The sequence below is a fragment of the Mustela erminea genome, chromosome 21 (assembly GCF_009829155.1).
Source record: "Mustela erminea isolate mMusErm1 chromosome 21, mMusErm1.Pri, whole genome shotgun sequence".
In the NCBI taxonomy this organism is placed as follows: Eukaryota; Metazoa; Chordata; class Mammalia; order Carnivora; family Mustelidae; genus Mustela; species Mustela erminea.
Window position 1 is genome coordinate 8368384 of NC_045634.1, and position 12187 is coordinate 8380570.

At 41.5% G+C, this 12187-nt stretch overlaps 1 protein-coding gene across 12 annotated transcripts in view; it reads right to left on the minus strand.

Moving 5' to 3' along the window:
* Nucleotides 1-12187, minus strand: part of UNC5D (unc-5 netrin receptor D) — a 556683-nt gene that overhangs the window by 107748 nt on the left and 436748 nt on the right. For 6 of the 12 annotated variants that reach the window (XM_032329087.1, XM_032329090.1, XM_032329088.1 and 3 more), the window contains exons 5-6: nucleotides 1843-2023; nucleotides 836-1003 (exon numbers count right to left, since the gene is read on the minus strand). In XM_032329087.1, coding sequence (XP_032184978.1) covers nucleotides 836-1003; nucleotides 1843-2023 — 349 coding nt within the window. The remainder of the gene's footprint in view (nucleotides 1-835; nucleotides 1004-1842; nucleotides 2024-12187) is intronic. The other 6 variants (XM_032329094.1, XM_032329095.1, XM_032329093.1 and 3 more) reach the window with 2 other exon arrangements.

Genomic DNA, 12187 nt, shown 5'->3' on the forward strand with positions numbered 1-12187 from the left:
CATAGTAAGCACTCAATAAATGTTTACTGGATACGAGTTTAAAATGAAACTCCAAGAATCAGCTGCTGGCAAGAGCCTCAGCTTAGCTCTCAGTGGAACTAGATCTGAAATTTTAAAGACCCGAGGCTCAAGTCCAGTGTCCTTGGAGTTAATGTTTTATAACGCATGTGAGACCCAGGATCAATTTATTTCTCAGGGGGAGGATACGCTTTCCAGAAAGAAAGTCATCTTCCATCTCATCTACTCCTCATTGTAGAAATTGGGTTAGAGCCAGTAAGAGATGAACAAAAGAGCTTGTAAGAGCTATATTTGGTCAATGAAGCTTCTACAGAAAGGAAGGCAAACACAGACCACATGTAAAATAGAAACTGCTGTGATATTGTGTGATCTCCGCCAACTGCACTGGAAATAAATACAACGCCGAGAAGGTTAGTTGATTGGTAAGTGATGAAGATGGGGCCAATTTCTGCTACCTGCTTTGTGCTCACGGACAACGCCATCTCTGTTATCGTATAAGTGCCACCCGATGGGAGAACCCAAGGAGAGAAGGGAAGGCTTAGCCTGACTCGACACGGGTGATATGGAAATACTTCAAAGACTTTGGCTCGTTGATGGTGAGTGTCCAGGATCATGTGAATGAATATTAAACATATGTACGCCCCCAAATGGAGGCCTCTCACCCAGGTGCTCGCTATCCCAGCATTTTGGACAAAGGCTGCATTGTGAGACGGTGGGAGAGGATAACTTTGGGAAGGAAGGTTCTACTCAGGGCTTCCCACCAGCTTACTAGTGTTGGTGGGTCAGAAGGGAAAAAGGGAATCTACACATATCTCACCAGGACAAAGAGAAGTGCAGGTTATTTTCTGCACTGACATTCCCTCACAAAAGGCCCCACCATTGAGAGGAGCTGGGTTGGTGCAGGTCCGGGAACGTTTCTGCCATCCTCTACCACAGCGAACATTGCAGGCTGACCACTCTGTCCAGGAAGACCAGCCTCCATTCACTGAGAGAGAAAAGTGGGGAGGGGAGAAAGAAAGGAGAGAGGTTTTTACTGATTGCCTACTATGTGCAAGCCACTGCGCCGGGTGTTGTGAGTTCGGCATAAAGGGACCAAGAGACCCTGCGGACCCGACTGTCCTCTCCATCGTGAGGCAACAGTGGGGCTCAGCCCGTCTCTATCCCTCTGTCTACTCATCTGATAGGAGAGGGACCCAGAGAGTTTCCTCTGTGGGAAATTATGAAAAACGGGAAGAAGTCATCAGCATTATCTCCAAAGCACTTGAAAAGCCAGAGTACAGGAGGAAAATATCAGCATTTGAATTTCTATTACTTTAAGTGCTTCAGAAATAAATCCCAGGGCTCTTCTGTGGTGAAAGGGAATACCTTTACTTAAATAGCTGGGAAGTTCTTTTATCAGATACCTGAGATATTCAGCACATGGTAATGTTTGTTTCTGGTGGATTTCCTGTGCCAGTAGAGGAAGCGCCCACAGCAGGTCTGGGGAGGATGGGGGTGGATGCCAGATTTGGGAAGGGCGGGAGGCAGAAGCTGCCCACTTCGCTTCTTTTCAAATATAAACACGATGGGAGAAAATGAACGACTTTTAAAATAATTTTTTAAAACAGGGATCGGAAATGTCACTCTCTCACAGAAGTCCAGGACTGGAGGGAAGAGCAAACACATCTCCCCCACCAAGTGGGAGAGGCAGGAGAGAACACGGTAGTGGATGACCCTTGAAGTCCTTTCAGCTCTAAACGATGGAAGCTGTAATGAAAAACACATCCCTCTCCTTCTCTGCTTTCTGTCCTCCCTACCCATTCCTGGCCTTTGGGCTGGTCTTACCATAAACCACCACTGTGGCTGACAGGCTCCTCCTCTTGGCCACGATGTTGGCTGCCATGCAGGTGTAATTGCCTGAGTCCGAGAGCCTCGCCTGCCGGATGATGAGGTTGTGGTCAGCCCTGGTGTCAATGTTCTCGTCTTGCTCGGAGTCGATGGGCTCCTCATTCTTCAGCCACTCCACCTATATGAAGAAAAGAACGCTTCCTGGTCATGAAAAAGAAAAAGAACTCTTTTCTGGAATTGCTAGGTGAGCAGTTCTGGTGTGGGGGAGATACACATTCCTAACATATAGAGCAATGGCACTGATTTTTTCCATATCTCATCCCTTTTACTTAGGCCATCTGGCATATTCAGGAAATGACTACTTGATTCATTACATGATATGTACTGACTTTGACCCCATTTTTTAAAAAAGGCAGTGAAGGAGGGAAAAGAGGAGACTACACAATTAGGTCATTTCATTCTATTTCATTTTATTGCAACACGGATGACGACGACTATGTTTCCATGACAAGTCCAATACGGAGCTCAGAAAATCAACACACATTGCAGAACTTTGTGCTGAGAGGATATTTATGTTGTCCCTCAAGGTTTCAGGTCAATGTCTGCATTTAAACACATTTTAAGAAAGGTGGAATGGGGCGCCTGGGTGGCTGAGTTGGTTAAGCAGCCGACTCGTGGTGTGGTGATGATCGGCTCAGGTGATGATCTCCGAGTGCTGGCACGGAGCCCTGCCCCAGGCTCTGTGCTCATAGAGGCAGTCTGCTTTCCCCTTCTTCTCCTGCTACCTCTCCCCCTGCTTGCGCGCTCTCTGTCCCTCTCTCTTCCTAAAATAAACATTAAAAAAATTTTTTTTAAAAGGTGTGATAATGTATAAAGGCCAATATAATACAGATTTGGGCAATCATAGGGATTAAAATCCAAATCTCAGTGTTCTCTGGTCTTGGAGATACGTTTCTCTAGTGATCAGTTATGTTAAAAACTTCAATTATCCCACAGACATTTAGGCTGGGTTAAATGCCCAGCACACTTAAGGCCCAGCTTCTCTTCTGGAAGAGAGGACTTCTCTGAGCACAGACTAGTCCCATCTCTGATATACTTTCTCTAGTTTGCTCTTGGAGAACCTATTTCCCTCTTTCTAGTTCTGCTGTAATCCTACTGTTGACCCAAATGTCACTTTCCTTGGATATCTGGAGAAGACAGAGATGGAACCTTCTGCTCCCTGGATCGTCACCCTCTCCCCAGATAGAATTCACCACCCTTAGTGCCCCTATTTTATCAAAAGGGCCAGCTTCACCCCTGAACTGCCTACCTTCTCACTGTGTCCTGCTTCCACATCTAAACAACATTTCCACTTTCTAGTGCCATCTTGGTAGCACTAGATGCATCTCATTTGACAACAACCATTTAGCTCTATGTATCAGCGTATATTATATGCAGATATTTAACAGACACATTAAAACTGTAATTTAACATAGAAAAGCTATAGCAGTGACTACCCCAAAAAGACACCACATAGTAGCAAATGCGTTGGGGGACTTTCCCTGACACCCTGCCCACCATTAGCGCAGGTGATTCAAAGTTGGTTTTGGAATAAGATACCTCATTGCTGTTTAAATCCAAGGAATTCTAATTTCCAATAAACAAGTGGCATCTGTTGTACAACAGTTTGGTTTTGTAAGGATTTGTTGGTCTCTGTGATGAAATTTACCCCAAGTACTCCCCCATTAACAAGAGTTCAGAGTACTAAAACATCACCATCCAAAAACTACCCTCCAAGAGGTCAATTTTGGAAAACAAAGTGACACAAAATAGCTAAAGAAGCGATCTGAGAACTGCTTTTACATATCAGGAAGAGGAGAAAAAGGAATGTGGTTCAGGGCCATGAAGTAAAGAGGAAAGGGTGATTACCAGCCTGAGTTCCTGAAGGGGTCACCGGGTGCCAGTCTGGAGGAGGTACAGGCACTAACGATGACCACCCTCCCCCCACCCAGGTAATCTGTGCTCCCTCTGCTCCTGCCCTTCTGGACTCCTTCTAGTCCTAGAAAGTTCAAAGCAAGTTCCCACTTCAGGGCCTTAACATTGCTGATTCCTTTGCCTGGAAAGCCTTTCCCATAAGCACCCTCATGGCTCAATCTCACTTTTCATTCAAATCTTTGATAACGGTTACCTCCTCAGAGAGGTCTTGCCTAATAGACCTTTTTCCTAAGCAGCCTCCCTTCCTGCTCCACTACTCTGTCCAATCTGCTTTAATCTTCTAGTATTTATCTCTACCTCATAGTCTTAAAGACAGTAATGTCTTTTGTTCTTGTAATGGTAATGCTAGGAATTTACTAAAGGGAAGTATTAGGGATACAACAAGGATCTAAACACAGTAAATTATTTTTGGTAGAGAAGGTGGGGGGGGGGGAAACATATGCCAAAGCCACATGCCAAACCGAGCTTTGTTTAAATAAATCATGATGCAACAATATGATTTAATGTTATGTAGACATGGAAAGTCATGATTTCAACTAGTGAAAACATAGAAAAAAAAAAAACATATAAAATGCTCCTAATACATGAAAGAGTCAAAATGCAAAATTATATGTTTAGTGCTATCATAAATTCATAAAAAACAAAAAAAATCATGAACATATATATACTTAAAAAATGGAAGAAAAATGCAATATGTTCAGAGAGGTTTTAAGAAAAACCTTTTCTTCCTGGTGGTTAATTGTGGCACATTCAACGGAAAGCTATTTAGTAATCTGACAAAATCACTTTAGCTTAAAAAATCTCTCTTAATTACCATGTGGCGCAGTGGTTTTCAAATTTATATTTAACCATAGAATGTTTCCCTCAGTCTAATGCTTATCAGAAAGCCCAAGATGAAAAAAGAGATTAGGAAATTTCTTGTAACTGCTGAAGAAGTGATGGTATGGGAGCCACAGATGTGAGGGACCCTACACTGCATTAACATGGCCATTCCCAGAGCCACTGCTGGCAGAACTCGGGGAGAGATCATTCCTATCCTTCCCTATGTCAATCATGCCCTGCAGAGATGTTCAGTACACAACCTGTACCACCATACAAGTTGCCCCCACCATGCTATCTACCCCCTATCCACCCATATGGACCATGGACATATGCAATGGTCTGCTGCTGGGTCTCCCCAGCTCATAGTGTGAAAAACACTGTTACAGGATGTATTTGATATCATAGTTATATACACATTGTGGTATACTCGGGTGTTTATGGTGTCCTGACTGAGGTCCCTCAATCCAATTATGTCTATAAACAAGCGGTGCATTAGGACACTCCTGACAGTGGGACTGTTTTTTTTTTATCTGTAAACTTTAGTTTATCCATTAAACTGATGGCAGGATCTTTATGAGGAAATCAGTTTGGTATTTTCTGGGCTTATAAAAATGACGAATTGCTTTTGGATTTACGCTTTTGTCACTTAGAGAAATTTTAAAACATTTTTGATGAGCTAAGTGCTCTTAATGTTGAGTAGTTTAATAAATAAGTTTAAAAAAAGCATGCCCTACACCAGCAGTTGCAAATTCAAATGTTCCTGGGGGCCAGGGAGGGATCATAAATATACAGAAGTGGCCCTGGGTGCAAGACATCCATGAACATCGCTTGCATATTAAAGACAAGGGGCTGCTCATTTCCCCAAAGGAATGAGCTCACTCTCATTTGTCTTAAAAAATGTTTTCACTTTCTGTCTCGTTTGTTTTTACCACTTGAGGTAGAAACATAACTATTAAAAAAAAAAGAAGAAGAAGAAAAGAAAGAAAGAAAGAAAAAACCCACAAGTAGAATGAAAGAGATAATGAGCTCATTTTGCTTAAAAATCTCTTGCTTTAAAAGTATCATGGTGGCCTTTCAGTTTCTGGAGTATGGAGCCTCCATGTCAGGGTGTATGGGAGCCGCCATTATGGTGGCCGCCATTTATGACAAAATGTAGAAGACATGACTCGTACAGCCACCAGTAAGGTTCAGACCGTGGCTACTAGTGTAACCAGAGCTTCCAACTCTCATGAGAAAACCAGGGACACCTAGTCTTATGTAATATTTCTTGATTCTAACACGATGGCTCAAAAATCTATTGCAAGGGCCAAAGAAAATACATCCAGGAACTAGACCCATTCCCTCTTCTCCACAGATACAACCCATCAGCCTCCTGACCACTCACGCATGTTCCCACATAGAAGGGCTTGGCGTCCTTCACTGAAGTTAATTCCTTTCCATTAGCTCTGCCTCCCCATCATCCAAAAATGGTTTGGCTCATATGTATCATATGCCACTCTCCAGGCTTTCTCCTGGAAATGTCTGACAAGTATCATAAGGGCATGAATATTGAGTTGGAAAATTATTTTACAAGAGGTTGCCAACACTGAGAACACCTTCATTAAGCCCTTAACAGAAGCAACACAAATTTTCCAAATTAGCATTATGGGATCAATACATTGACTGTCTTGAGGCTAACGGACATTTGTATCACTAAAGCCAAATGACCTTGTGCTCACAGGTCATCTCTTTGACAGAGAGGTTTACCAGTCCAGAAGGTTGTTAGAGGCATTCACTCCTCGGAGAAACAATGCTTCATATGTTTCTCCTTATGTGGTTTAGATGGATAATCCCAGTTAGGCATGTGTGTGAAGAAACTAGTTACTTAGAGGTAATGAGCTTATGGATTTGCAGGACGCCCGCATCTATTAGCATAGTGTTATGTACAGATGGTCTGCAATTTGTAGATTTTTCCAGTTGATAAACAAATCTGGAAAAGCAGACCATCAAAGACAATTAGATTTCGTGCCAGACAGCAGGTTCCTGATCTGTCATTCTGGTTAGCTGAGGATGGAATATAAGTAATTGATGAGTATAGGTTTTCTCAACAACAGGTGACAAGGTGCAATTGGATGGGGAGGGAACCTCCTTTGGAAGAGCAATGGACTAATGCTTTGTGGGGGCTTCCCTTGTCTGAGACCTGGGTTATAGGTGAAAATGTTCACGTGAGACCTAACATTTCATCTCTATGGACCTTTTGTCCGAGACCTCTATGAATGTATACACGTATACCTTATACTTAAATGTTTATTTCCATCAAACATTATGTTAGAATTCTAATGCCCCTGCTCTTGTTCTTAATATTTCATAAAAGAATGAGAAGGCAGTGTTACTAAACTTTCAAAAATGTAAAAAAACAAAACAAAACAAAACAAACAAGACTAGAAAGAAAAAGCAATTTTCATAGGCCAGCTCTCTTCCTATGCAGGATCCCAAACCACTACTCCTTTGAATTCTAGATAACATCACCCTGAAATTTTTCCTTAATATCCCAGAGAAAATGCCAGTGAGGACCATTTGTTGATATCATGTACCTCTCCGCCAATTCCAGTCTTCTGTCAGGATTTGCTAGACTGGTTATGAAATTGACTTATTCATATGTATTATAGATGTAAACTCAGATTTATGACTTAGGAAAGTTCTCCATTTACTCATTGCCTGTGATCATCTTCTTTCTGAAAATGACTCAGTGGCATGTTCCTTAAGAATATGAACAATGTTTTAAATATTTTTATCTCTTTCACAGAACCTACTTCCAAGGATGTTCAATGGCATCTCTTAAATACATTTTCTTTTTTTTTAAGATTTAAATCTTTATTTATTTATTTTTAGAGTACATTTTCAAGCTCAAATTGATGTGCTTACAAATTTAGAGACTGGTGTGCTATACTTGCAGACATACAATAAAACTTCAAGCTGCGCTGTGAGGGTCAAAGGAGAAGGATATCCTTGCTTTAGATCCCGGAGTTGAGTGCAGATATGATACAGAACACAGACATTGTTAGTGAAGTTTTTTTTTTAAGATTTTATTTATTTGACAGACAGAGATCACAAGTAGGCAGAGAAGCAGGCAGAGACATAGAGGGGAAGCAGGCTCCCTGCTGAGCAGAGAGCCCGATACGGGGCTTGATCCAATGACCTTGGGATCATGACCTGAGCCAAAGGCAGAGGCTTTCACCCACTGAACCACCCAGGAACCCCTAGCGAAGTTGTTCTTAAATATATTCTGGGAGCCACTTCATAATGGTCTTATGTTGAATTTTATGTATTTGCTCCAAGTATGAATTATATAAGAGTAATCGTTTTTTTTTTTTTTTTTTTCTTCCTACTACAACGAGGAATGGCTTGGGAAGGCCAGTCTGTAGGACACAGTGGAGAGAAAGACTACATTAGGGAGTAAGAGAGGAAGAGCCAGGCAAATATTGGAAGGGCATAGCAGTTCCCAATGTAGTCATTCCCTATGAAACATCTCAAACTTTCTGTGAAGTGCCCATCTTACAAAATAACAAATGTGATGACTTCTATGAGAAAACAGAAAGCAGAGGAATTTGTTCTACCTGATAAGGGGCTAACTAAACCGAGTCAGCACCCAAGGATACCTTGCCCAGAGTTAGACACATAGTCAATGGCAGAGCCAGAATCGGAAACCGAGAGACTTGCTGGCAACAACTGTGCTCAGTCATCTCTACCATTTGCCAGATTTGGGCGGAATGACCATATGCTATTTGCAAAATTACACTGAAATAGAGAGGACTGGCACCGTCAAAGATAATTTTGTAGACATATTTCAGGATTTCATGATCATTCCTAAGAAAGAGCTATAAAAATTTTCTTGATAAAAGCCACGCTGTTGGAACAAGCGTATGGTCTCCTAGAGGCCCGATTTAAAGGACAGCTCTCATTCGAATGTGCACCTTCTGGTTACATTACACTAACGTGTCAGAATTGTGCAGGATGTGGCCAGAGTTGTTTTGACATAAAAATTACTCAATATTTGTCCATGTATAACTCATGAAAAGTCATGGTCGCTCTCTCAAGGTTATCTGGTGTTTCATTGGCTTTTTGGCCAATGCAGAAATGAGTGGTGCACACAGTCCATGAAATCAGGCTGGGGCCATAGAGCCTGCAGTCCTAAAATATTTAAGAAGGCCAAGTGTATCCAAGTCCTTTGGGGGATATGTAGAAAAACGTTTGCTTTCCTGAGAAAAGGAGCAGGTATTTCTGGCCTTTTACCTGTTTGGGCACAAATGTGATTCTAAAGACACGACAGCCATCCTGGGACGATAAGCAAAAGGCAGGGAGCCACAGAGATGCTGGTGATGGTCTTGAGACTCCCAAGTCAATACATTGTGACACAAGACATTATCTCCTTTGATTTTAGAACTCCAAGGTACGCAAAGAAAAGATTTTCTTCCCATTTCACAGATTCTTTGACTTGCCTAATAGAGCATACTTGGAAAATGGCAGTACTAGAAGCAGTAGCCTCCAAATACTTTTTCTACCACAAAACACTTTCTCATGTCTTTTACTGACCACATAAAGTGCTATTTTTCAACATTTCTCACAATTTGACTTGCCCTTCTCGAATAAGTCTGAACTGTGACTTTCCTATTGCATAGTGTGACATTCCTCTACTCATGATGGAGCATACTGTCCTTTTCTTTTTCTTTTTTTAAAAGATTTATTAGAGAGAGATGGCATACACTCACATATGAGTGGGGGGAGGGTAGGAAGAGGGGAGAGGCAGAGTCCCTGCTAAGCAGAGAGTCCACTGTGGGGCTCGATCCCACAACCCTGAGATCATGACCTGAGCCAAAGCCAAGAGGTGGCATTCAACTGACGGAGCCACCCAGACGCCCCTGAGCATACTGTTTTCTAAGGTTAGTTCAGGCCATTACTTGTTTTGCTGCTTTCAGATGAGATGTCACCTGTCCTCTCCTCTCTCCTTGATAATATTTCCTTCAAGTTATTTATAACCGTACTATCAGGTTTCCCCTTTTGTCTTCTTTTTCTTGCCAGACTGTATAGATTGATTTTAAAGCCACCTACACTGCAGTTTCTTCACTTTAGCTCTACTTATCTGATTATGCATCACAAAAGGAAGCAGAAATCCAGCTTAATTGTGAAGTCAGAGCAGCAGAACCGGGCAAATGATAGAAACCTAATGATCACAGATTGAATTGCACTCGCTGATGCTGAAGGAAACGACAGACATGCAGAAGCTGGAATTCTGATGATGCAACTTGATGTTCTGACACTGTCTGCGTCTTGTCAGATCAGTGTCGTCCTTTAACTTCCCCCTTTTCAGTTATGAAAGTCAGGTGTAGTCTGTTATTTTCTTATTCATTTTGACAGGGAAAAGGGTCTCTGAGAAAGGGAACACCCGGATCCACTGTTTACCAAAAGTGTAACATTGTCACTAGTGAAGAAGGAGACCTGCTTATGATAATGTAAATGTTGTATTTAAATTTATGTTACGTAAATGTAAAAATGTAAATGTTAATGTAAAACATTTACAGGAATGATGATCAGGGCAAAAGACAAGAAGGAACCGATGAAACGTCAATAGAAGGGGGAGAGAGAAGTGATGGGCAGAGGACCCGTCAGGGGACTCACCTGCTACCATTTTTAGCTGTGTTTTCCACAGTGCGACACATCTTTGCTTATTCCCATCTGCTAGGGAAAAAGAAGATTCTGGGTTTGATCCTTTGATGAAGCAACACCTAGAAGATGCTTCCAAAGCTTGATATGCCAAGGAGTGACCATGATCATAGCATCCTGTGCCATTTCATTTTAAGAGACTATTTTAGGATGGGAAGAATTAACAAGATTGTACAGAGTTGAGTTTCAGAGAGACTCAAAACTGTTTCTCTGTTCACATCTTCTCCCATACTTTCTACTATGTAAATCAGGTATAAAGATGGTGGCTATTAACAGCTCCCTTTTCCTGTTCCTTGCTACCATGTAACATATACTCAGATGCTCAAGCACTGAGAAAATGGCAATTTTAAAGGATTAAAGACTCTAAACGTTCCTATCATAAACTGGTTTTGGAAGCTGACATCTGAGTTACATACAATTAGATAAAGATACACAAACACGTATCACTTACATGTACATATATACACACCGCTTGAGAAATCTAGTCTGCTCAGAATAAAAATGTTTCCATCAGCCACAGTGAAAGGCTAATCATGAAATGATCTACAAAGGAAATGCATGGACAGATATGGATTAGCTTCCGTATATTGGGTGGCTGAGAATGAATTAGCATAATCATAAATTTGTTCCAATTACAGAAGGCAATTATCAGAGACCAGCGTACAGCATTATCAAAATGAAATCACCAAAGTGCATCTACATTCCAGGTAGATGCCATTGAGTTAATAGTGCTTAAAAAAAAAAAAAAGCTCTATACGGATTCATCTTTCATCTCTTTGATTACTATACACTCCATGCAAGCTCCCTTTTAGCTGACAGACACAAAGCCACTATGAAAGAAGAAAAATAATACACGCTGTACGAAAAAAAAAATCATGCTCAATATAATAACACAACTGTAAAGTCTAAAGTCTTGTATGGATAATTTCCCTAGATCAGTGGTTAAAGATAGAGCTTTTACATTTTAGACAGTAATTCCCATCATCTCTTGTGTTCTCTCTGAAATATTGATGAGGGATAAAACTGTGACTAAACCTGTCATCATCTGCTCCAAACAGAAGTTCTCTGTGCAGAAACTAGTGCTGTTTGGCTAGGGTAATTCTACTGCTGTTCATCCTGTTTTCGTTTTTGCCTTCCCATCGTACAGAGAACCTGCTGCCTTGTTAACCACTGCCCGTCTGGAAAGGGTCCAGGAGAGTTAAATCTATTTTGTAAAGAGGGCAACAGATTTAGTCTCCAAATTTTAGAGCTAAAAAAAGCAATTCAACTTAACTAGATAAGATTATACATACGTATTAGAGTGTGCCCAGGAAACAGACATGAAAGAGAGGCTCAAGAGAGGGCAGGTTATGGAGAAACACAGAAACTGTATTTCTATTGTGAGGACATACAGTGGGTTGTCCCTTTACAAAGGATGGCGGGTCCAGCAGAGTGGGAGGAGGGAAAAGAAGGAAGACTCACATTTTACTTGTACTGACTGCTGTACAGTAGAGACTAGTCTAGGCTCTTCCACATCTTTTTTTTTTTTTAAAGATTTTATTTATTTATTTGACAGACAGATCACAAGTAGGCAGAGAGAGAGAGAGAGAGAGAAAGAGAGAGAGAGAGAGGAGGAAGCAGGCTCCCTGCTGAGCAGAGAGCCTAATGCGGGGCTTGATACCAGGATCCTGAGATCATGACCTGAGCTGAAAGCAGAGGCTTTAACCCACTGAGCCACCCAGATGCCCCGGCTCTTCCACATCTTAACCTACTTGCTGAACTGGGTACGCTTATGTTTTTATACTTAAAAAGTAACTGAGAAGGCAAGAACTGAAATATTCAAATATGCTGAAAATTCTAGCAACTT